This window comes from Nicotiana tabacum, chromosome 8, assembly GCF_000715075.1.
Source record: "Nicotiana tabacum cultivar K326 chromosome 8, ASM71507v2, whole genome shotgun sequence".
Taxonomy (NCBI): Eukaryota; Viridiplantae; Streptophyta; class Magnoliopsida; order Solanales; family Solanaceae; genus Nicotiana; species Nicotiana tabacum.
In genome coordinates this window covers 40,688,869-40,713,870 of record NC_134087.1, presented here as the reverse complement: position 1 = coordinate 40,713,870, position 25,002 = coordinate 40,688,869, and the positions used below count along the sequence as shown (strand labels likewise).

The window sequence follows — 25,002 nt, the reverse complement described above, 5'->3', positions numbered from 1 at the left end:
CCTTTTAATTAAAATGCAACACCGAATGAATTATTACCTTTTAACATGGGATTTAAGAAATTAACTTAGTAGAAATTCTTTTTTAAGTAAAATACAACCTCGGACGGTTTAAGGGGATGTAATTGAGAAACTAATTGAATTAAAGGTGTAACAATTATTGAAATTTAAAGTATTGGAATGTATACATATATAAATACGGCGAGGTATTGAAAACACTGTAGGTTCCAACATAAAGGATCACAGTAATAAAGGAATTTAAACAGTTAAAAATACTTGAATTGATAACAACAAATAGACACAGCAGCAGAAAGTGCACGGCATCACCCTTCGTGCTTTAACTCTCAATCCTCACCATGCAATCAATAATAGAAATGCGCACGGTATTACCCTTCGTGCTTTATCTCTCTTCCTCACCATATGCATCAATATAAATGTAAATGTGCACGGCATCACCCTTCGTGCTTAATCACTCTTCCTCACCATATGAATAATATAAATGTGCACGACATCACCTTCGTGCTTTATCTCTCTTTCCTCACCATATGAATAATATAAATGTACACGGCAGCACCCTTCGTGCTTTATCTCTCTTTCCTCACCATATGAATCATATAAATATAAATGTTCATAGCATCACCCTTCATGCTTTATCACTCTTTCTTCACCCAAACAGTAGAAACAGTAACATCCTGGCAAGGGAGTCAACCATAGAAACAATAACATCCCGACAAGGGAATCAACAATAGAAACAATAACATCCCGGCAAGGGAATCAACAAGTACATAATAAGGATCACGGAAAAATCTAGAAGCACGATAACCTTAACAAGACATAATAAGCACGTGATAACTACACTGGTAACCGCAACACTTGGACATGAAACATATTTGCACGAAGTCGTAGAGGAACTCACAATCAAGAAGTATCAAAACCATAAGGAAGGCAATCACTTCAATTAAGGCAATTAAGGGTTAATGTAACACGTAAGAATTAGAGAAAAGCTAACAACATCATGTGAAGCATATAGAGGCAATTTAAGCAATTATTAAATCCAATCATAACAGGATACTTTCCACATAATGAACATAAAGACCTAGGAACCCTAGAGCAAATTTCCCACAAATAAGTCCGAGCACACACTCGTCACCTCGCATGCACGGAATACAATTAGCATAGAAGACTCAAATCCTAAGGGGAAGTCCCCCACACAAGGTTAGGCAAGATACTTACCTCAAAGACGACAAATTGATACTCTAAAATGCACTCCTCGGGTGAAAAGAGCTCCGGACGACTCAAATCTAACCAAATTAACTTCAAAGCGCAAATAAAACACATAAGAAACTATTCTGGATCATAAAGTCTCAATCTTTAACAAAAACCAAAAATCGGTCCAAAAGTCGACCCCCGGGCCTACACCTTGGAATCCGACAAATTTTACAAAAACCAAATACCCATTCCAATATGAGTTCAACCATACAAAATTTATTAAATTCCGATACTATTTGGCCCCTCAAATCGTGATTTTTCATTTTAGGAATTTCCTTCAAAAACCAACATTTCTTCCAACCCAAAACACAAATTAAATGATGAAAATGAAGATAAAATCATAGAATATGTTTGATTCTAGGTGAAGAATACTTACCTAATCGATTTGTGTGAAAACCCCTCAAAGAATCGCTCAAAATCGAGCTCCACAAGTCAATTAATGGTGAAAATGGTGTAACCCTCGATTTGGAAATTATATTCTGTCTGCCCAAATTTTGTGCATCGCGAATGCGGAAGGACAATCGCATTCGCGAAGAAGGGGAACTGAAGCTGCCAAGAAAAGCCATCGCGAACGCGAGCTAAGAGACGTGAACGCGGAGAGTAAAGAACAGAGGCTTATGCGAACGTGGAGGATGTGACGCGAATGCGAAGAAGAAATAGCCACCAACCCCCCCCCCCAGTTCCTAATTCTACTATGCGAACACGAGGGATTGGATGCGAACACGAAGAAGGGGAAAGGCAAACCTTCGCGAACGCGAGAGGTTAACTGCGAACGTGGAGGAGCAGACACGAACGCGAAGAGGAAACCAGCTGACAGATATCAGCAGTTCAAAATAGAAGCAAAAAGACTCGTAGCCCACCCGGAGCCGAGGCCCCCGGAATCCCGTCCAAACACACAAACAAGTCATATAACGTAACACGGACTCGCTCGAGGTCTCAAATCACATCAAACAACGTCGAAACAACGAATCACACCAAGAATCGAACTTAGAAACTTTCAAACCTTCCAACTTCCAAAACTCGTGCCGAAACCTATCAAATCAACCCGAATGATGCCAAATTTTGCAGACAAATACAAGATGACCTAACGGAGCTGTTCCAACTCTCGAAATCGCATTCCAACCCCGTTATCACAAAAGTCAACTATGAGTCAAACCTCTCCATTTTTCAAACTTCAACTTTTCCAACTTTCGCCGAAACACCTCAAATTACCCTACGGACCTCCAAATTCGAATCCGGACACACGCTTAAGTCCAAAATCACCATACGAAGTTGTTGAGATCACCCACGACCCATTTCGGGGCCGTTTACTCAAAAGTCCAATTCCGGTCAAATTCTCACCATTTAAACTTCCAAAACTAGTTTCCTTCTTCCAATTTGATTCTGAATCATTCGTTAACTGAATTCAACCACGCACAGAAGTCTATACACATATTATGAAGCTGCTCGAGACCTCAAACTACCGAATCGGGCGAATGTGTTCAAAACGACCAATCGGATCGTTACAATGTTTAGCTAGATATTTAGGGGGGGAGGGGGGGTCAAACATATTCCTTATACCTTCTTTTGGAAATTAAACCATGACTGATCTTTCTATTTACATAATAGATTAAATTTAATTCTATTATCTTCCAATTGGCCATAATTTCATTATTTGGTTTGTCCTCAAACTTACCATGGATATACACCTAATTGGTTTTTCCTCAAATTTACCATATGGATGTACACCTTAACTTTTTTTTGTGTGTATAAACAATAAAAATACCAATTATTTTATACCAAATGAGAATAAGGTCATTTTATTTATTTATTTTTAATTATTTTTATATTAAGGAAGACTAAAGAATAAAGATTAAAGCATATATAGCAACTCTCCTTTGTTAATAGGATTATTATTCTAAATCTCTTTTTTCTAAATTCCATTTTTACACATTAATTGTTGGAGGTAAATACTCTTAACTCAAAGTTCAAAGGTCTGTCTAGACGTCTAGTAATTTCAATTCCTCTATGATTTTTTTCTTGGGTAACAATTCAAAACAGCGGAGCTATCTGCATCGAGTGTTTCAATTGAAAGAGGAAAGGAGACAACTCAAATGCTAGTTTCCGGGCAGGGAAGAGAGCGAAAATGGACCACAGATGGTAGTCGTGGTTGATTTGAAGATCTTACGCGGCGGAGTGAACTCTTCTATCGTGTTACATTTTCTTTGGCGAACACCCCCACCCCCGGCCAGTGATTATGAACTCAAATAAAAAAAAAAATTGGAGTAGCGTTGACAAAGAAGAAGGAGCAGGTTAAAAGAAAGTAAATCTTTCCATTTTTCTTATAATTATATAATAATATAAATAGAAAGTAATTTCTTATTATTATATATATGTCAGCTTGACAAGCAACCCTTCCTCTTGATATGAGGTGTGAAGAGAAAGATTTCTTTTTTATGACTTGGCTTCTTCAACTAAGATAAACATCACATATTAAAGCAATTGAGATAGTACAAGTATAATACTTATCTACCCACGTAAATTCTACCAAAGAAAATAAATTAGACATGACAAAGGCCAATGTCTTAAACTTGAGACAACAGTTTAACATTTGTAGGATAGACTTCAGCTTTGAGATTGGAAGCAAAAGCCTTATTAGCAAGCACAATGTTTACTGCTTCAGTTGGATGCAAGCCATCAAAATAAACATATGCATTCCTCTTTGAACAAATATTTCCTCCCATTTTGCATAAAGTTCCAGTTCCACCCACTTCGCAACAAGGGTTCTTGGTATCACCAAAACCTACGTATAAAAATTAAATAAAAATTATGTCAATTTTTTTTTTTTATGATCATGGTGTCCAAGTCAGTTTGCATATTTCAACTAGTTCCACGGTATATCTGTTATCTTCAACTAATACAAGTATTGGGTAACTTTATCCAATAATGTTTGGACAAATTAAAAGAAATCACTTAATATGCTTACCTCTCTGATTTATATTTGAAATGTAATTTAATTTATAGAAAGTGGGGGTCAAAATGTCTTACAAATCTTTACAAGTCTTTCATTTTGTAGAATATTTAATGGTAATGTTTTGACTCTACTATTTGTATAAATGCAAAAAAAAAAATATATATATATACTATTAACTACCTGTATCATAAAAAAATTTAAATGTTTGTTTCTTTTTACTTTTTTTTTTTTTTTGTGTGTGTGTGTAGGGTGTTCTATGCTCATAGGCATTTTAAAGCTAAAAAGTTGTAATCTAGAAAACAAAGAGAGAAAGGGAGTGAAAATGAATGCTGACCTTTAGGAGTAGGATTTTGTAAGATATCCATAATGACCTTGTAAGCATTGACAAAGACAAGTGTAGAACCAGGCATTTGAAGCCTTATGGAATCAACCAAACTCCTCAAGTTAGCATTGAAGAGAAGTGCAGCTCTATTCAGACTTTCTATGCAACCAGTGGTCATGGGATTTCTAGCCCTAGCCATTGGGCTGCACCCATTGGGATATAATGCCATGAGCACAAATCTCCTAGCTCCCATATTATACAACCTCTGCAAAAAAATATGAAAATAATACTTATAATGTCACGAAGAGGTACCTTGGAGCAACGGTAAAGTTATTTTCATGTGATCTATAGGTTAGGGTCGTATGTAGTGTGATAAGAACAGGTTTAATTGTTCGCATAACTTTCTACGCGGAATAAAAATTTATATGTAAAAATTCATTAAAATTGCAAAAATAGTATATATGAACTCATAACTTTAAAAGTATAGTGGATTCAATGCTTAAAAACTTAAAAGTTGAACCCATAGAGTTCAAATCTAGATCCGCCTCTGCTATAGGTCACAGGTTCGAGTCGTGAAAGCAGCCACTAATACTTGCACTAGCGTAGATTGTTTACATCACATATTTAATGTTGCGACCCTTCCCCAGACCTTGCATAAATATGGAATGTTTTGCACACCGGTGTACTCTTTTTTACTTATTCATTGGCTCCAGTCACAATAATTTTAATTCAAGATCCACCAAGTTTTAGTCCAGATTAGTGGGAACCCTAATGCGTGCATGGAATATCGGGTGAGAAATAATAATTTGAAAAAAAAGCTACCCAGGGGTAGTCAAACAAGCATTGAACATGAAAGAGATAAAAATGACAAAAATATGCATGAAAGCATACTTTAAATGCATACATACCTTGAGTTGGTGAGAGAGTGTAGTGGTCAAATTTGCAGTGAAATCTTGAAGACTGACATTGTTGTTGGTTAAGCCCAGGAAGTAGTTGAGTGAGTAGTCATTTCCTCCACTTCCCACCACAAACAAGTAATCCTTCAGTGATTCATTGCTTTTGCAACCTAGCTGCTCCTCCAACTCTGCCAATGTCACATTCTCAAAGTTCCTTATTTGTTTATTTAAACTAATCACCTCCCCCTGAAAAATTAATTTTAGAAAAAAAAATATTATTAGTTTTGTCTCATTTTACATGATACTATTAGTTCTATGTTCTATCATTTAAAGAGTCAGATTATTCTTTTATTACGACCTATAAAATAATTTCAAAATAACTTTTTAATCATTGAAACTCCTAACATTTGTTGCCTTCTCTTATGAACTCATTAAAGCCAAAAAGGAATATTCATTTTTGGTGAGGCAAACCTCTCGCAATCACATTCTTGCCCAATTATATAGTAGCCTAAGAATTTGGTAACATTTAAGAAAAAATGTGATTGTGAGAGGTCAGGATTTTGGTAACATATCAGGATATTACTAACTGAAATGGAGAAAGAGAGTAAAGGGCACAGTATCAGATTAAGGGACCATATATAGCAGATGAAAGTTTCAAATTCAGGGGCTATATCCCTTTAATTTTTTTTATAATATAATCACATTTATGCTCTAACATTTCATGAAAATTCTTTTATTGTGTCAGTTTCAGTTGCTATGTGTAGGGTTCCAAACCCTATCTACTAATAGAAACAAAAGAGAAAGTCAAACCTTACTCTTAACAAGTTGCTTGCTTTTTGTCAACCATTCTGCATCGGTGAATATAAAAAACAAATTGAGATAGATTATTAATGATGGAAGTAGGTTTAGGACATAGTATGTTTGGCAGGGGTGGATCCAGGATTCGGCGGTCATGGGCACCATAATATTCAATATGAATTTATCACTGTTCATTTGGTACGGGGACCTACGCTAATATCTAAGTATACTAAAGTTTTTGTCGAAGTTTTCGGGTGTGGATGACCCCTTTGCCTATGATGTTTGGTATGTTATTTTTTACACGTCAACTGTTGTTTTTCTCTTAATATACTACTCCATCTCCTATTAATAATATTATCTATCTTTTAAAGTGTTCGTACACCCCTTTAAAAAGACTTTTAATAATCTCTAATCATAAGTACTTGTTTAAATACTATACCAGTTATCTCACTCTTATATATTTTATTTAATTAATACTTCACTAATTATTGGAACACTAAGGGTAAATTTGATAAGGAAAAACAAATTTTGTGTCTCTAAATTAAACCATCAAATATTTTGAAAAGAATTTGCAAAAACAATTCATATCTGAGACCGTAGGAAGTATTATTTTGATGAACTAATGTGATGTTTATGCAATAAAGATGCAATTAATAAGGTGAAGGCGTGTTAACTATAAGTTGAAACCAGCTTGGCTCTACCATATGTCATAATCTCGAATCGTCTAAGGATTTTTTTTCTTTCTTTTGAAAAATTCTCAGGGAAACCCGTAGTAGCCCTTATTCTTCGTGTGTGTACTGGATAACCAGCTCACTATGTAATAAGTCGCAAACTACATAAAAGATATAAATCGTACTAGGCAAGTTCGACGCGACAAGCTTTGACTGCGGAGGCTGTTGGTGAGGGGAATCAATCTTAACTCTCCTATGTGGGAAACCATTCACCCAACTAACTCATTCAATCCTTGCGAGCAAATCGTATAAGGGTGATATATAATTACCTTTCTCTAATTATTTCTTGAAAACAAGAAACAAGAAATTAAAAGAAAATTGAACTACTTACAGCAACAGCACCAGTATTATCAAGAATGCCAGAACCTCCAGAAGCAAAGTTGACACCATTAACAATCTTACTTCCTTTAGTTTCAGGATCATTGAAATTTGGAATATAAACAGGAAGCTTTAGATGTTCTCCAATAATGTCAATTACATTTTTGCCATTTGTGAATCTTCCAGAAGGCCCTAATAAAGGAAAATCAACTCCATATGGCAAGTAATTTGCCTTAGCCAATGAGTTTACAAGAAAATTGTTATTCCCATTATCAACTAAAGAGCTTCCAAATACAAACATTCCTTGAACTTTAGTACACTCATTTGCTGTAAATTTGCACTCACCCCTGCATGGAGAAAGAAAAGCAAAGAAAAACAAGCTTAAGATAAGAAGAAGAAGAAGAAATGGAGTCTTTGTCTCTACAGCCATGTTGCTAATTTTTTATTTTTTATTTTGCTAAGTGTAATTGGTGTTGTTGTAATGAGTCTAAGGTAGAGTACCTTGTCTTCTTATATAGAAGTTATTTAATGCTGTTGAATGTCAACAAAGAAAAGAAAAAAAGAATTGATGAAAAGAAGGTGCATTGCAGTAATTAGGAAAATGACACTATATAGTCGCTCTCAAAATAATAATCGAAAAATATATATTTTTTGTATATATGTATATTCTGTATATTATATACAAAAATTATAAAAAATTTATATACTTTTTCGGCTACGGAATATAATAGTTTCTAGCGCGAGCTAAAAGTGATAATACCCGCTAAAAAATAGGATGAACAAGAAAATTTGACTAGTTCTGCTTTGGATAGGTACGAAATAAATACAACTATCATATACTAATATGTTATTAAAAACGTTTAGAAGTGTAGGATGACTCTCATGTTACAAATTATTTATTAGAACAAGACAGAAAAAACATCAAATTATTTTAAGATAGGTATTACCTTTTTGAAAATTGTATATGGTATAATTTTCAGTCAATTGTGTTACGGCAGCGAGCTAATCAGGCTTGTTTTGTCCAAAAAAATCTCTATTCTCCTCTTTAGTAAATAGACAACAAGCATTCCAGTCCATAATTTGGGCAAAAATCACTTAGCGTGCGGCCAAAATTATTTACATCCGATAGTCGCAAAAGTGTATAAAAATTATATTTTTTTTTTGTTTGTATATAACATGCAGAAATATATATACATATACAAAAAATTACTTTTTTCGACTATTATTTTAAGAGCAACTATATAGTATCATTTTCCAGTTTTTCCTATATTTTTTAAATTCAAGTTCAATGGTTTCTTTGTCATTCGTTGACAAAGCTAGTATGGGTTTCTCGTCCTCCTCATCAATAATAGTCATTTTAAAAAGAAAGTATTGACTTATTCTAGAACGGTGGATAAACAGTTGAGCAATTGTTTGTTACATGGAACTTAGTGCGATATTTCTAGATTATCATGGGTCTATTGAAATTAATACTAGAACTTGATTGGCTGCTCAAAAGTTTGTTTGAATTTTTTCAATAAAATTTAATGAGAAAACCTCTTGGATGAAATAAACTATAGTATTATTGGAAATATTAGTGACAGAATGGCAATAATAAATTTGTGGTACGCAATTGACCAATATATGTCAACTTGCACCTCTCTAGGAAAAAAGTATAACAGTTCAATAGCATTTATTGTAACAAAATTAGGATATTGAAAATCAGAGGGGGTAGTAGGAGTATTGGAAACGTTCATGGCCATCTCCTCAAAATATTATTAAAAAGATATATTAAAAATGCGCTAAGGTAAAACGTCAACTCGTAACAAATTAATTAATACAATTTTTAGACAATTTAAAATAAAAAATAAGACATAAGATTTTAATACGTATATAGTATTTGTTTGTATAAAAATAACACACGGCATGAGTGAGCTGTATTATATTTTTTAGTAGTCTCTTAAAGTGGTATTACTATCATAATTATTACGTTTCAATCCCGAACAAGTGGCACTGATAAGATATTTCAAATTACAAATTCGTATTAAAAGATATAGTAACTTTTTCATATTAAGCCAAGTTCTTTACGTATTGGTATTAAAAGAAATTGTACGCAAGTTATTTGTAAATTGTATGTTTTGACCTAATTTGTATATATTTTGTAAAAAAATAGCTACTTTTTAATAATACAAAAAACTAGTTAAAGCGAGTAAATGTTACTCTATCATACCTAGAGGAAAAAATCCCTTATTTTTACTAGTCGCCTTCCGATAGCAACTAATAATACTATCAGAGTAATATTAATATTCTGATATTTGGGTCCCTTTTGGGTCTGGGTAGGACATTAATGTCAGCATATAAATTTACCAAAAAAAGGCCCCATATTTATTGCAGATATAAGAAGTAATTAAGAGGCATTTTTAAGAGAAGATACAAGACAATGAAAATGACAGTGGAGTAGTAGTTTACTACAAAAATCATTTAATATTATGCTACATTTTTTATGTTTGCATCTTCGTTAGGTACCAAATTTAAAGCCAACGAATTTGCAATAAGTTGTTATTTGATAACACATATACACACAAACACGTTTTATATAAAAATAATGGTTTGTAAAACTCTTCACAAAATGATTTTTTTTTTAATATCATCCATTCACGGAGTTCTTGGAAATGACTCTAAAATAATGGGAGACTCGTGAAAATTGAAAATATGACTTCTTCTTTTCACTTTGTAAATGCGTTTGTAGACTAAAACAACTTCAAAACAAATCTTCTGACCAAAAATAACAGTTAATCTGATCCGAAAGATCTGTTACATAATTTTCTTTTTAACAATTCGTCAACTATAATTCAAGTTCTCGCTGTACAAAGCGCTTTCTGCCAAAAGAATTTCATTTCCAGACTCAAAACCCGAGACCTCTAGTAAAGGATAGAGGGATCCAAACTATTCGACGACACCCTCGAGGGTAAGCCCAGTTGAGCAATAGCACCACACTGAATTACTCTTACAAAGATGACACTCGCCTCATCAATTCTAATGAGAGCTACAGTAACAAAACAGGTATATTCTCTCTAGCCATTGATTTATTTTATCCTCTCCTTTTTTGCTTCATTTATTACATTCTTCTGTTGATTCTCTCGTATTGGTTGTTTGATCTTTGCTGATTCCACCATGCCAAATATAACAGTCACATACACCAAAAAGAAAACTCAAAACCATGAACTCGACAATGGATTAATAGGAATATTGTCTTACAGCCAAAAAATATAAACCATAAAGCAGCTTCAGCTGCTATCTTTTTTCCCTTTGATTGCTAATAATACTCGAGCTACTAAAGGGCTTTATATAATGAGTCATAGACATGACAAAAACTTTGGTATATACTGCAAACTAGAAAGAACCTAAAGAATAAAACCATCCTCATGAATTTGCTAAAAATAATCGCAGAAATAAGAGGGGGATATATATCTAGGGGCTCAGGCGACAAACAACTATGTACAGAAATTAATGATTGGAACCACTTAAAAAGGAAGAGAAGTCAGGTGGTAAAACCATTTTGTTTCTCTTGGGCAGTAGAATTAGCATCAGATGATGCATGTTCTTCATGTTCGCCTTCTCCAGTCGATTTAGGTTGATCAGAATCACCATCAGACTCCGCCTGTGGTGAAGCAATACCACTTATTGTGCCATAAGGTTTACAAGGATTTGAAGATTTTTGGGAGCACCAATGGTCTGGAACACTTAAGAAATGTGTGTCGATGAACTTCCTAAATCTCTTATAGTACTCTTTTGGCGAGACGATAGTAGGAAGCTGATTCTTGGGAACCACGAGCGAAGATTTGACCCAATTCTCAAGCTGCTTGTCCCATGTATATTGCCTGAGATAGTCGATGATGCCACAAACAAGTTCACAGCGTTGACTATCCACTCCCACAAGTAGAGAGTAGTCCATCACATTGATTGACTGCAAATCAACAAATAGTAGCTGTTTAGAGGGTAATCTATTAACTTCAGGGGTTGCATGATTATAATAAGAGGAGTTTAGATGCTAATCGATTAACTTCGGAGATTGCATGATTATAAGAAGCAGAAGTGACTTTTCTTTGGATGCTTTAAGTTTTGTGGATATTAATAGGTTAGCAGTTTGACCTCCAACTTACCCTGAGGAAAGTACAGTCATTCCATACAGCCCGTTGTAAATCCCTCTTTGATCTCGTACCAACATATAAAGGAGAAACATTCATGTCGTTAACAAAGTTTTGGTCCAGAAGAACGTCCCCTGCACCATTTCCAGCTGAACTAAATCGAGCATGCAAAGCGCCTTTCAGATCATATTGCCGAGTAGTACTTCTATTAAATGAAAGGTTCTCCATCACCATGAGATCGTGCCTTGTCTCTTTGCCACCTCTTGGCCTTACATTGACCTGCAAAACATAAATAAAGAGTGTCAAAGAAGGAAGTGTCTACTGTGCTAACAGTCGGAAAAGTGAAGTGACTACAACCGATTAATTAACCTGATAAATGCCAAGAATTTTTGCAAGGCAGGTTTGATTCCTCTTCTCATGGCACTGATCCATGTACTCAAAATATTGAGTAGCAAACTTCAAGAATGAGTCAAATTCTGCTCTTTTAATTTCCTTGATGATAAACCGATCGTCAACTGTTTTGGCAAACAAAGATTTACTTTTCCCACCTTTTGCATCCCAGCTCCTACACCTACTTAAGGAAGCAATATAATCAACTTCTGAAGTACACCATCGATCTCGTAAACGACGAAATTGGCTGGCATAGAGACAGAGGACTGAGTATTTGTACTTTCCAGTTAATTTACCCAAACCCATGGAGACTTCCGGGTGAACCGTGAAAGAAACCGATGAATTTAACAAATCTAAACCCCCATCTAAACTTGTTGTGCGTGTTTCCTCTGAAATGTTTGAAGAGTGAAACCGTGTTAGATCCAATGAACCAGTTGAAGACAAATGTGGAGAAGCTACAGAGAATATCCGCATTACGCCTTGTGAACTCTCATACGCCTTAGCATCAGTTCCTCTATCTTTTCTGCCATCGCCTCCAAGATCTTCACTTTCAATGGGCAAATCCTTCAGCAAGGCCAAAGCACAAGCAATTATGCTGGAAAATTCATCTTCGTAATCAGACACAATGAACTTATCACTTCCAAGGGGAATGTGCAGCTTTGCACCCTCATTCGTAATAAGTTTATAAGTGGTAGATTCTACATCATGGTTTGTGATAGAACCTAATTTCGGCAGGTGACCTCTCTGGAGATCCTCCAGGTATTGGCGCCAAATTTCAGAGAATGGAGTCCACCACCCTTCATCATTCTCTGTGTTGGAAAATATTGAGGACAGGGATCTACTCTGGGAATGGATAAAATCATGGGCACCTCCAGCATCAGCATCAACGATGATTCGTTTGTCCGTCTCCAATTGAATGGATGAAGGAAGATTGAGCTGTAAGTTACTTTCATTACCAAAAAGGCAGTGATCAGAGAGATCAGAGTTCACTGTCACATCCTGAAGGGATACTTCATTCCCATTTACTTTAGCTGCAGTTGTCGACTCAGCACCATCACTGAAAGCAGATAAAGTTGATGTTTCATCTTGTTTATAATCATGCGTATCAACACAGATTTTTTTAATGGGAAAACCATTTGCTTCTGCAGATGATTCAACATTCAACTTCAGATGATGGTCAGCATCCGAAACATCACCACAACTTCCTCCAGTAGTTTTGATCCTATTGTTATTCTCTGCACAAGAGCCTTCAACTAGCTTGCTTTTCAGATCAGCAACATCTTCCAATGCTCTGTCATCTCTTTCCGGATATATTTTCGCGCCGTTACTGTCTCCTTTAACACTGCCTTTCTCTTGTTGCTCCCATTCGTTGATAGTATTGATACTTGGCAGTGTATCAACCTTCTGGTCAACAGATTTGGGGTCAGCTGCTGTACAATCAGATGATAGCAATGAATGAAGACGGCGATCCCACACACAGGACTCGAGCAAAAGCTCCAGCCGTATTCTATTCAACGTTAGAAGTTTAAATACGACGACGCCCTGATTTTCATCCATAGCAGCATTTTGAATATCAATCTGACATTGAATCCATAGATCAGTAGAAGCAAAATGAGATTTAGATATGCTTTAATAAATATCTAGTCAAATGAACTGTAGATGAGTTCATTGAAGAAAGGCAGTAGGTTTTGAAATAGCTGCAGTGTCAAACATGCACTTAAAAATTATTGACAAAAACCTGAATGCTGGTTCTCATCAACCAGAAAATTAGAAAGCGAACAACTCTTATTGCATGTACTTGTATGTATTTGACATCTGTTAACATTATTCTAGCCAAGGTTATCAAAATCATTTGCTCACATAGGCCTTAAGGCTGTATGTACCAAGTTATACCGTGGAACAAACGTATCATCTAACATGAAAAATTGGAAGGGGAACTTAGAATCAGAATGACATTCTATTACATCAACGTTGATCAAATAAAATTGCTATAGGAACAAGTATTATGAAAATGGCAGCATAAAGGTGCTAACCTCAAATTGAGTTCTCTCTTCCTTCAACATTTTCTCAATTTCAGAAAATTTCCTCATTGATCCCTGAAGATTTAGAACCACTCCAACAAAACGAGGCTCTATTGCCTTCAGAGCTTTTTCTACATCAAGAAACATCGTGGTCCCTTTCTCGTACACCTAGTTGAGGAAGAAAGAAAATCTGAAGTCAATAGAAACTTGCAATAGGTCATATAACTTCCATATTCAGCCAAGTATTTAAAAGTCTTATTGTGTAAAAAGCAGCCAGACCCCACTTGTGGGACTACACTGGGTATGTTGTTGTTGTATTGTGTAAAAAGCAGTAAGACTCATAGAAAACATACATCTTCAAGTTCCTTCTTAAGAAACTCTCCATTGACAGAACTGCTAAACTCCAGCTTCTCTGGAGGAAGAGACACGGAATAGGTAGTAATGGTTGAGTACTTAAACATAGCAACCATACGCCCTAATCTGCACATGCAGAAAAGTGACATGAATATCTTCAAACAGGAAAGATAAAATATGACAAAAGCACCAAAAACAAAATCCCTATATAGCCAGTCATCGCATACGATTCGACTTAAATCTCGAGTAATGTCAAATGGAATTTTTCATAGAGATAGCAAAAAAAAACTATCAGTAGGAATTGCTGTTAGATCCGCATGTATGAAAATAATAGACACTTCAAGAATAATTAAAGCCAAAAGTGACCATACCCAAAGAAATAGAGGAAATCCCTGTGCAAAGAATGACCACAGCCAGACGACAGTCTATTAAACAAAGAGGTATTTGAGAAGCTGAGCTCCAAGAATTTTCCAAATGAAAAACCACGCGAACCAGTGGATACTAAAACTCTTTTCGTTGATTTTGAGATACCAGTTTGAAACTTGCATCTACCACAACGACTCCACATCCAAATCTTCCCTTCACTTTCACCTGGAAGCCCCTTGTCCGTTGGAAGAGAACGAACTTGAATTGCAAGTAGCTTATTGTAATGTGCATAATAGAAAATGTGATCTTCAGGGGATCCATCACAGTTCGTACATGGGAGTTTCTGTACAACAGAGATCTTCCGTTAACAATTTAAAACAAATGCTGCAGTCTAGAGAAAAGTATCAATTGATAATGAAGAACTCCAAGCTCAATCTGAAAAAATTGGTCCGAATAACCAATGACATTGTTCTCAGAAAGGCATAACACCATGATTTTATTTCAAACAGATCATTAAGCATCTTTTGATGATGTACTCAGCAAAATGACGCCAATCTTTCCAAAGAAAATTGTTAGGTCAAACTGAAAACTACAGTGACAGAACAAGAAGGGTTCAAGTGGAGAGTGTTGAGTTCTATGCACCTGACTTAGCAAATTATGCTGCAAAAATTTTCCAAGGGGAATATCAAAATTTTGATAGAACTTTATGCGAGAAAAATGACTATGGGCACACATAGTCCCTCTTGAAGCATTCCGGCTTGATATCAGAACCAAAATACTATCAGTATCCGTTGATGATGTAACTCCATTCCCCAAATGCCCTTGGTCTTCACGCTCTTTACCAGATACCGAAGACTCTCCCTGGCTCATTATTGGAGTATGCAACTGCTCTTTTTCAGATGCCATCTCTTCGTCAGAGCTAGTAGCTTTCTGATCGGTATCACTTTGATTAACCACCTCAGTAGCGTAAGGAACTTGAATATCAGCTTGTTCCTGATCATCTTTGTTGGCTCCATTATCACTGAAACATGAGGGCATGGATTGACCAGAGGTGGAGAAGAGAGGAAACTTGTCCCCCATAACCTTATTCAGAGAGGCTGAGAGAGATGACAAACTAGAAAGAACAACTGGGTCATATGGCTCAAATGACAGAGGATCGCCTTGCGCTTCTCCGTTATGACTTACTTCTTGATGGAAACCATTGGATAGTGGGACATCAATTGAACAGGAAGAATTTGTCTCAGCAACAGTAGAAAGAATTTCTTGTTCAGCACTAACAGATGTGGTTTCATCAGTAACTATTGAATTCACCTCCTGGCTAAGAGGAATAGTGGAGAACATTGCTTTTTGATCAAGAAGGAAAGAAGTCTCGAGGATTAAATTATATGCCATGATCACTGCCAGGCGTACCACACATTTAATCTTCTTCAGTTCATCACTGTTAGCTCCCATTAACAAAATCTGCCCAAAAAGTCATGGTCAGAGGTATAGACGTAACTGTTCAAGACATAGTAGACAAGGGAAGAAAGAATCACCAGGTATCAATCCTCTATAACTTACCACAAAGAAAGATGATACAAGTTCGGAAGGCAAAGATATGAATCAGTGAATATCAAGATAATACCAAAGAAAAATGGAGCGATGAACCAGAAAAAGACCATTTTCAGATAAACACCTTAGTTCCTTTCCTCATATTTAGAGTAAGTAGGCAGCTGAAGTTCCAAAAGCAATAGTAGCTTGACCATTTGTTGGTATATGAGGTAAGTCAATAAACTGCATGACCTATGTAAGTTCTTTTCACAAAGATTCATAAGATTGTGGTATTTCATCCATTTAATACAGTTGCAGTCACAAAAGACAAAAACCCATATCGATGTAAATGCCCGGGCCAAAGGGATACAAAACTGACTCTTCTCATATTTTTGTTATCTCTTGAGCAATGAAACAACAATGGAACTCATGTCCCAACTATCAATAATCCCTATTATGATATTCTGTGTCGCTAAAACAAACATAGAGAACGTGACTCACCGTGCATCCCAGATGAGTAGGACAGCCCTCAATAAACATCAGTGTTTTGCTAGGCCTTTTTCCACCATCGGCAGAAGTATCATGTTCCTCTACAAACCTTTGAAAATGAAAGGAATCACACTGTCTGAGCTTGTGGCCAGCCGAGATTTCAGAAGATAATGTTGGTGAAACAGTGCAAAGAGCAACTCTCTCCAGGCGATGTTTTTTCATATCAAAGACTAGTGTCCATCCTTTCTTAAGGATAGACTCTTGTATGTCACGAGAAACAGTTTCCTCGACTAATATCACATTTGGCTGGTACCTCTCTAGGATTTCAATGATAGACTTCACCACATTGTCTTTCTCCTGTCATTATTAATTGATAAAGAACACATGATCAAAGACTAGAATAAATTCTCTTTTTTTTATCTCACAAGGGAGTTTCTTGTTTACCTCTTTCATTGCATGAAATGATGACAACTCACTTGAAGAGAGACCTACCGCACCCTCAATCAACAGCAACCTAGCTTTTTCAAACTTAGTTGGCATATGCTTATGAGCAGCATGCTTTTTGAAGACCAGGCCTCTGATAAATTGACTATAAACATGACAAGTTACAACGTAAGTCTGTGTCCCCCTTTCGTCTTAAATTTAGTCTTAGATAACAAAAATACAGATAAAGAGAAGAATGCAAATTGTATAGTATTTAAAAGGTAAGTTCAAAATTAGAGGTAATGTTACTTTCCGAGAAACTTGGAGATTTTAAAAGAATAAAAATGGTCCCATATAACCTATGAAATGATACCGCATTCAGAAATTTAAGAAGATGGGACTCCACTTTAGGACAGCCCAAAAAGGTAAATATTTGGGATATGAATAACTAAATTTAAACAGATATTCAATCACAGACATTAGTGAAGGCACGGCAGAGGAAACCAAATAATGAGTAGGATCAATATCATTCAGTGGCAACTGCTACCCCCAACTTCATAAATAGAGAACAAATATCAAACTCTGGGAAACACATAGCCCGCCATTTTGACAGTCCAAGAGCTAAACTGAATGAAGAAAGGAAATTAGGAAAAATTAATAGAGGTGAGACACATAGTTGTTCCGTAATACCTTTGGCTGGGAGAACCAGTTCTTATGCATTTTATCTTCACATATCTATTAGGATCCATAGCCTTTCCTTCAGCAGAATCAGGCTTCACAAATGAAGCAGCCTCCCAAGACAATGAGGTGACTATATCAACCCAATTGTCACACGCTGATGAGTCGACACCAAAAGATTTAAGAAGGTCATTAACAAGGGACTTAAGCTTCCCATTCATCACTTCTTCCAATGCCTTCTGCTTTTCCTCTTTAAATTTGTAGCTCCACGAACCTTCTTCTCCGAGGCTTATTAAAGAAGTTGGCTTGCCCCAGTTCAGGTCATCGCCACATTCATCATCATCGTAATTAGCCACGCTGTCTTCCATATCATCATCACAACATTCTGGTTCTGGGGGCTCCCAGAACTGATCCAGTTCATAACTAGAAGAGATTCCAGATTCGTCATCATCATCCCCTTCAATTTTTCTACTTTTGGATTCCTTACAACTACCATTCATGAGTTCTGCATCCCTTCTTGTGCGCATGGTGGAACAGGACTCCTCTTGACTGCTGTCTGTGCTACATTCATCAATATAAACCCTGAAAAGATCAAAACCAAAATTAAAACCACAACAACATGAGTCAGAAAATTCTTCATTTCCCAAGAAAAAAAGACAGGTATCTTAAGCTCAACATAAACAGATATTAACATAACTAAATTACAACTAACCTCCCATCTGAGCTTGCATCACCTGAAAAGCCACCTGAATGGTAGGAGAAATAAGGGACCAACATGAGGCAATGATGAAGAAAATGAAAATGACGGTCCAAATTATGAGATAAAAAAAAGGAGGGCATACTGTAAAGAAAGAGCTGTTACTGCTACACAATGAAGCAGCCAGACTTATCAAACAAGTTGTATTATCTTATATTTTGCCACAAAATTGGGATAACGTACCAGAATTTCCACCGTCAAATTGCACAGAATTCTCATTTTCTAGTTTCCTCATGCTTCAACTTGATCTTGTCAGAGCACCAGAGGATTAACACGTATTACATCTGATCCCAGGAATATTTCAACCTGCAGATTTGCAGTGATATTTCTTTCAAATGAGAAAGATCATATTTCTTTTGATAAGTATAAAGAAATATACTCTGTTCTTAACCCATGAGGCTTTCATCTTGTAGATATAAATTGAAGCATCCCCTTAGATTGACTAACAATAACAACAACAAACCCAGTAAATTTTCCTAAGCGGAGTCTGGGGAGAGTAGTGCGTACGTAGATCGTATCCCTACCCTAGGAGGGCAGAGAGGTTGTTTCCGATAGACCGTCAGCTAAAGACATTCGTTATTGACGTCTGGCATCGCATGAGCCTGGCTGACCCAAAAGGCACGGCCAAGTCCAAGACGAGCACGACCGTCATATCCCCTTAGATTGATTAGTTGCATATTTGGGATAAAGGAAAAAAGGGTAAGTCATCCTATCAACCCATTCTACAATCAAGGATGAGTTTCCCAAAGGTCCCTCGTCCTATCTAACACTCAGACAAACATACTTAATGAACATATAGCGACTGAACAACTCATCATCCAGATGAAAGATTCCAAACTATCCAAATCAACAAGTATCAACTTGTGCCTCTTCTCAATCATCTATCAAGGTAATTAGTTTTTTCGTATATAATTACCGGAAACCATGATGCGTCAGAATCAGTATTCGGAATTATCCTAAAAGATCATGAAGCGGTTTAAAAAGTATCCAATTTTCAATTTTCATTGTCAAATCAATACATTGTTAAAAAGTTGGACCTTCAAGAGAAGATTATCTCTCCTCAAAAATTTCTGAACAGCTTAAACTATTCAACTTAGAAAGTAATACTTCTCCTTCTTAAGTCACTGATTAAGAGAATCAGTTCTTTAGCTACAGCGACCAAAATAGTGAAAGACAGTTCTAGTCATCAACAACAGAAATAAATTGCTGAACAAGTCAACAACTTATGATGCAACAACAATATCAACTATGCCTCAATCCCAAACAAACTGCGGAAAAAAAAAAAAGGCAGCAATTTTTTCCAAGAAATGACTACGAGATCATGACTTCTCAAAGAAATTAGCCATTGTTTGGCTCCAAGAACAATCAGGCAACACAGATACCACTAATAAATAAGTTACAAACATTAAATGTATCCATAAAATCACTCAATTTAAACAGTGTAACAGTATAATTAAGCTCATACCGAAGAAGATTTCAACTCTTGATTTCACAAACGAACTTTCCGTTTTGATTTAACAAACAATCAGCAAAAATAAATATCAGTAGAAATGAGTTAAATAGATTAAACTTTTCCTAGAAATTAAAAAAGCAAAGCAGATAGCATAAGAAATGAAGTGACAAAGATTCTTTTTTTTATGACTTACAGTTAAAGCAACCCAGATATGATGATCTCCAAATCAAATCCAGAGCATATCAAATCCTCAAAAACACTTCAAACCCGCCAATTATTTTTCAAAGGGTTAGCAAAACACTGAAAATCTTGAATTTAGAAGAGAGTAAAAAAAAAAAAAGAGGAAGAGAGAGAATTGAGTTGAATTGGAGACAGAAGAATGAAATAAGTTGGAGAAAGAAGTAGACTTTTTGCCCGTAAGTAGGTCCCACTAAGTGGTTTGCTGCTAAATTTCATGCTTTCTTGAATTGCAACACTATTATATATAAGGCCAAGAAAAATTCAGTTTGGATATAGAAATAATAATTAAAAGAAAAAGTCAGAAATTACTTGTACCCGAAATTTGATTTCGAAAATGAAGAGACAAAATGTATATACATACTGCATACATAATACATTGTATATACAACTGTATTTTTTAAAATAGTGGAAATGATATTTACTTGTTCACATTGGTTTTTAACTTGCTACATATGGATATACATTTGGATTTGATTGGTTGTTGGAGATTTTGCAAATTATTGGCATATTTTCCCTACATTGTTACTATAACTTACTAAATTTTAAATTTGAAAAATAACCCTATATAATCGCTCTAGAATTTATATATATATATAATAAAAAAAGATATACAAATATATTTATGACTATCAAATATAAATAATTTTGATCGCAGGTTAAAAATAATTTTTTGCCCTTAAAATTTTAGGCTTAATGCCAGATATTTTTCTCTTTCTTTATTCCCTTTTTAATATTTAGAATGTGGATAATATAATGAAAAGGAAAAGGTGAAAGAGGAATTCCAAGAAACACGGGATAGTCTTTCGTAGACGGCTTTGTTGTCCCACTAATGGAGACAATATATATGTTTTAAATTTTAATGAATTGTTATTATAGAGTAAATCATTATGTTTCAACCATTAATTTTTACCATATGGTAATTATTATAAAAATAATTTTTTACCCTTAAAATTTTAGGTGGAATTACTTGCATTCATTGTTTATATCAATAAATGAATGGAAAACATATTTTTTACATATACACATTGTATTAGTTTGTAACTATTAAGTTTAGATTATTTTTTTGGGTGTGTACACTACACTGGGTAATTTTTTTCCAATGATCACTCCATACTTATTCCGAAATTTTTGAAAAAGTAAAGATTTTTGAAGGTCAAGCTCAAGTTTTGATTAGGATTATTTCTCATATAAATGTTCATTTAGAAAATAAATATCCGATTTGTAAAAATACTATCACTATATTTTATTTTTTAAAAACTAAAGAAATTTACATCAAATAATAAATTGATCCAGTTGTTTTAATTTGACTGTATAATAAAAATAATAATAAATATCAATAGATGATCTCTATTGTGTTCAATATGGATATATTTGATAAATAAATCGAATTCATATCTAAATGCATTCAATATTTAACAACTTTAAAGAATATTTGAGATATAATCGGATTCATATTTGACCGGAAAAAAATAGGATTCATATATAATGCATTCAATATTTAACTACTTTAGCAGTTGTCATAGTTATCCACGAACTAATTAGAGTTGAGATTCGAGCTAAGCAAGATATATACTCATATAATTTGTTTTTTAGCATCTAATTAAGATTAGTGGATTGTATTTGTTAAGTATGGTGTTTATCAAATAGTAGAAATAGAAAAATATAAATAAAAAAATTATCTAAGAAAAATGAAAGAGCAAAACTTAAAACATAAGTCTCAAAATTAATTTTGATTGAACATATCATAAAGACAAATTGAAGTACCCTCTTTATTAAATGGACCATAGTGCAGAAATATACAGCTCATGCAACAACAACACAAACAAATTTCAGCCAATTATATCTATCCTTTAAACCAAAAAAAAAAATAAAAAATTCAGCCAATTGACAAAAGACGTGTTATTTAGGTGCCAACTACACAAATATTTTTTGGTTAAAAACTACACTTAATTGAGATAAGCATCAAACATTTTCTTAAATAATCAAATTAGGTGCTGAAGTGTTTCAAAAAATACGTCGTATCTATAGTAGTGACAAATGGGCAAATTAAATTGAATTTTGGTGGAATGAAAATGAATTGAACAAACTAATATTAATATGTACGTTACTTTTTATATTTTCATTGGATAAAAATTACAAGATTTTAAGAGTTTATTAACTTAATTTTTAATGATGAAATTGAAGAAAAAAATCAATCTTTACCAATGTTTTTCAGGAAAAATACTTATCACTAATATATTGTTTCTTTTATGTTATGTCGTATATTTATTGTTTGTGAGTTGATTTTATTAATTAACTAGGCGTTTGGACAAAAATATTTTTGAAAAAAAAAATAGTATTTGGAGTTAAGCTGAAAAATTATATTTGGAATTTGAAATTATATTTGGACATGCATTTCACTTGAAAAAATATTACAACTTCAAAAACTGGCAAAATTTCATGGACAGATATATTTTTTAAATTTTTTTAAAAAAAAATTATAGATAAACGGGGCCTAAGAAAGTTAGATTGAAATGTAATATAAGTATTCTTAATTAAAATGGCAACAAGATATGTTTTTTTTTTAATTTTTTGTTTTTAAATGGGTAAATGAAAAGGCAAGTGACGGTGGGGGGTTGTTCAGCTAAATCATTGTCGTATCGGTTCACGGACAGCCTGTCCTCGGACTAGCCACAAAGCGACTCAAGTTCTAAGTTATTTCCCCCCTTTATTTTTTATTTACCTTTTATTTTAGGTTAATAATTATGTTGTTCCAGTTAGTTTTTCATTATACAATACTCCCTCCGTCTCATATTAACAGTCGTGGTTACCAAAAGTTATTTAAAATTATTTATCATTTTAAAAGTTTAAGACAAAATTGATTATTTTATTTTTTTTACCCTTAGTAATAATTGTTCTTGAAGATTGAGATAATACATAAATAGAATAAATATTCAATGAAGAAAGATTATATCTTAAGACATGAATAAGGGTAAAACAGTCCATTCTCTTTCCTAACTAATATTTCTTAAGGGACATACAAAAGAAAAACACGATATATTAGACGAAGAAAGTAATTTTGTCCCTCGGTTGATATCTTAACCTTCACTGAAATTTAAACTTAAAGACCTCATAATCCTCTAACATATTCCGTTGATCGCTAAAACACACCTAATTAATCTTTGTCCTTTACTTTATCCACAACTTAATTCCAACTATAGTTGTCTATTTGGTTAAAAATAAAAAGGAAGTACTTGTTGAACCATGACAGTATCTCATGAAACTTCATAAACAAATAAATTTTTAAGTCTATTTTTTATTAAAAGAAAAAAGGAGAAACACACACATACTTACGGCGAAGGGGAGGGACGGAAAGGGGTATTTTCGAAATTTCATGTTAAATGTGCCCTTGCGTGGTCCTTCCTTAAGCCCCCACGTGTCCTCATTGAAATTTGGGTGATCGCTTTCATTTGAGAAATTTTATTTTCTATGAGTAGGTATGGCAAAATGATTAAAAGAGATAATTAACCACCCATATTATTCATTAAAAAGTGGGTTGGATAATGAATTATTTAAAAACGGGTCAAATATAGATAAGAAACATATTATGCATTTAGAAAATTGATAACTAATGGGTTTAACTTTTATATTTATAAAACCTCAAATTGGGATTCCTCAAGTTTGGGAGACTAGGAATTCTCTCAAAAGTGATCATATTCATGAAGCCATGGATAATATGGATCCATATTATCCATCGGTTAATCCGTTCTTTATCTGTATTAAATATGGATCGGATCGGATAATTTATCTCATTTCGTCATATCCGTTTTCAACCTGTCCCATATCCAACTCGACCCCATAGACTATGAGACACAACTACAAATTTGAAATTTCTATATACCACTAGTCTCTTCTTTTGATTTTTGTTGACTCATAAAACAGGGTACAGTTGAATTTATACGTGGTTTATAGACAAGTGAATCGATGTGATCCTAGAATGATAAATATTAGACAAAAAATGTAAGACTTAGCGTTGAAATCGAGGTAAGATAGTAAATCTTGATTCCGGGAGCATAGCTTCCAGAGGCAGTAGTAATAATATCAATAAGCAAGAAGGTAAAATATTATTAAGCTTTGAACAGAGTATATCATATGCTTAGTCAGAAAATTTCTCTCCTTACAATTGTTCTAGAGCTCACTATTTATAGCTGCACCTAGGGAATATGATCTTAGGATCAAGCCCCTATTTAATGATAATTATGAGGGTCATTGAAAGATGTGTAACGGTAAGCAGTGAATGTCATACTCTTTGTAACAGACCATATACTTAATGCTATAGATTATTCTCCATTAAATGCAACCGGGTGGAAGGCATTTACTTTGTCTTTATGAATATCATTCTCTTTGGCAACAAACAAGATTGTTGCTTTCAGACCTGATTTCTTTCTGTCTTCGGCTCCACGTGTCGCTTTATCATGCGAGCATTTAATATGAATATATTTTACCCTATACAGATAGTCCCCCTGCTTTCCGGTGGCATAACCTTAGTTAGTAAAGATACCTTTTTTGGTGGGAACTTTTTTGTCCCTCATTGAAAAGTTTCTGACATTGATTAGACGCACGTCTCTCCATATTTAATGCCTGAACATGCATCATCTCACGATTCAGCAACACTTTTGCCGGTTATCGAGGTAACTATAGTTACGATTTTAGCCGCATATTCCTTTACTTATACTTATTAACCTTCTCCTTTTACACTTTATAACTTTCCAAACTCTTTCAAACTCTCTTTACTCAACTTATACCTATTTTCCACTTCCTCTAATCTTCTTCTTGGTAGTGGGTCTCGCCCGTCTTCGATTGATGAGCAACTAATAATTAGCACTGCTTTTGCCGCAACTGCTTCTCAAC

General features: G+C 34.5%; 2 protein-coding genes across 2 annotated transcripts; both read right to left on the bottom strand.

Moving 5' to 3' along the window:
- Positions 1–3,672: 3,672 nt before the first annotated feature.
- LOC107828813 (GDSL esterase/lipase At1g29670-like) lies at positions 3,673–7,753 on the bottom strand. Its single transcript, XM_016656193.2, has 4 exons — positions 7,298–7,753; positions 5,450–5,683; positions 4,554–4,806; positions 3,673–4,048 (listed from the first exon to the last, which is right to left on the bottom strand). The coding sequence occupies exons 1-4, from the start codon at positions 7,712–7,714 to the stop codon at positions 3,831–3,833; spliced, it is 1,122 nt and encodes a 373-aa protein (XP_016511679.2). The 5' UTR covers positions 7,715–7,753; the 3' UTR covers positions 3,673–3,830.
- Positions 7,754–10,469: 2,716 nt separating this feature from the next.
- On the bottom strand, positions 10,470–20,253 carry LOC107828814 (putative 1-phosphatidylinositol-3-phosphate 5-kinase FAB1D). The gene is made up of 13 exons (XM_016656194.2): positions 20,066–20,253; positions 18,603–18,725; positions 18,375–18,408; positions 17,675–18,244; positions 17,006–17,150; positions 16,574–16,918; positions 15,185–16,003; positions 14,548–14,885; positions 14,176–14,302; positions 13,835–13,990; positions 11,781–13,379; positions 11,427–11,690; positions 10,470–11,230 (listed from the first exon to the last, which is right to left on the bottom strand). The coding sequence occupies exons 2-13, from the start codon at positions 18,652–18,654 to the stop codon at positions 10,805–10,807; spliced, it is 4,875 nt and encodes a 1,624-aa protein (XP_016511680.1). The 5' UTR covers positions 18,655–18,725; positions 20,066–20,253; the 3' UTR covers positions 10,470–10,804.
- Between the last annotated feature and the right edge of the window lie 4,749 nt (positions 20,254–25,002).